The sequence below is a fragment of the Neopelma chrysocephalum genome, unplaced genomic scaffold, assembly GCF_003984885.1.
Source record: "Neopelma chrysocephalum unplaced genomic scaffold, ASM398488v2 Primary Assembly neopelma1_94658, whole genome shotgun sequence".
Lineage (NCBI taxonomy): Eukaryota > Metazoa > Chordata > Aves > Passeriformes > Pipridae > Neopelma > Neopelma chrysocephalum.
The window spans coordinates 1-779 of record NW_020923364.1 but is presented as its reverse complement, the minus strand read 5'-3'; the positions used below and the strand labels follow the sequence as shown (position 1 = coordinate 779).

At 68.4% G+C, this 779-nt stretch overlaps 1 protein-coding gene across 1 annotated transcript in view; it reads left to right on the top strand.

Annotated features, from left to right (window-relative positions):
* The window catches only part of LOC113980561 (rho GTPase-activating protein 30-like), a gene marked incomplete at both ends in the record, with an annotated part of 2,570 nt that extends 2,035 nt beyond the window's left edge, over positions 1-535 (top strand). Inside the window, one exon of the mRNA XM_027707790.1 lies at positions 239-535. Within this exon, the coding sequence (XP_027563591.1) occupies positions 239-535 (297 nt within the window). The remainder of the gene's footprint in view (positions 1-238) is intronic.
* Positions 536-779: the final 244 nt, after the last annotated feature.

Genomic DNA, 779 nt, shown 5'->3' with positions numbered 1-779 from the left:
CCCCCATCCCATTCCCCTTCCCCTTCCCATTTCCACCTCCATTCCTATCCCCATCCCCGTTCCCATTCCCATCCCCATCCCCTTTCCCATTCCTATTCCCATTCCCATTCCCACCCCCATCCCCACTTGTCGTGGTTTGAAACCCCCAAAAATCCAATTTCCCAGTCCAAGCCCCCCTCCCACAATTCACCCCAGCGTGAGAGGGGTTTTCCCATTCCCATTCCCGTCCCATTCCCAGCCCGGGGAGCCGCCCCTGGAGGATGATCCCTCGGGATTCCTTTCCATCGAGGAATGCACGGCCCGGGCCATGGACGAGCTTTTCTTCCTCACCCCCCCCGACGGCTCCGAGCGCGACTCCGACTCCGACTCCCCGTTCCTGAGCTGCCCCGACGAGCTCGACCCCCCCCTGGGGGCTTCCCCGGACACCCCCGGGGGGGCCCCGAACCCCCCGAACCCCCCGGACATCCCACAGATCCCGGAGATCCCGGAGATTCCGAAAATTCCAGAGATCCCGGAGATTCCAGAGATCCCGGAGGTCGCGGCACCGGACCCGCCCCCGGAGGAGGATCCCGGAGGGGCCGGGAACCCCCCCAGGGACCCCCCCGGGGTCGGGGGGCGAGGGGAGGGGGCTGCGGGCGGAGCTTCCAACCCCGGGTCGCCCCCGGACCCCCCCGGGATGCGGGAGGAGGAGGAGGAGGAGGAGGAGGGAGGAAGAGCCCCGGGAAGGGTCGCGGATCCCGGCGCTGGATCCCGGCCCCCTCCCAGCCCGGAGGAGCCTC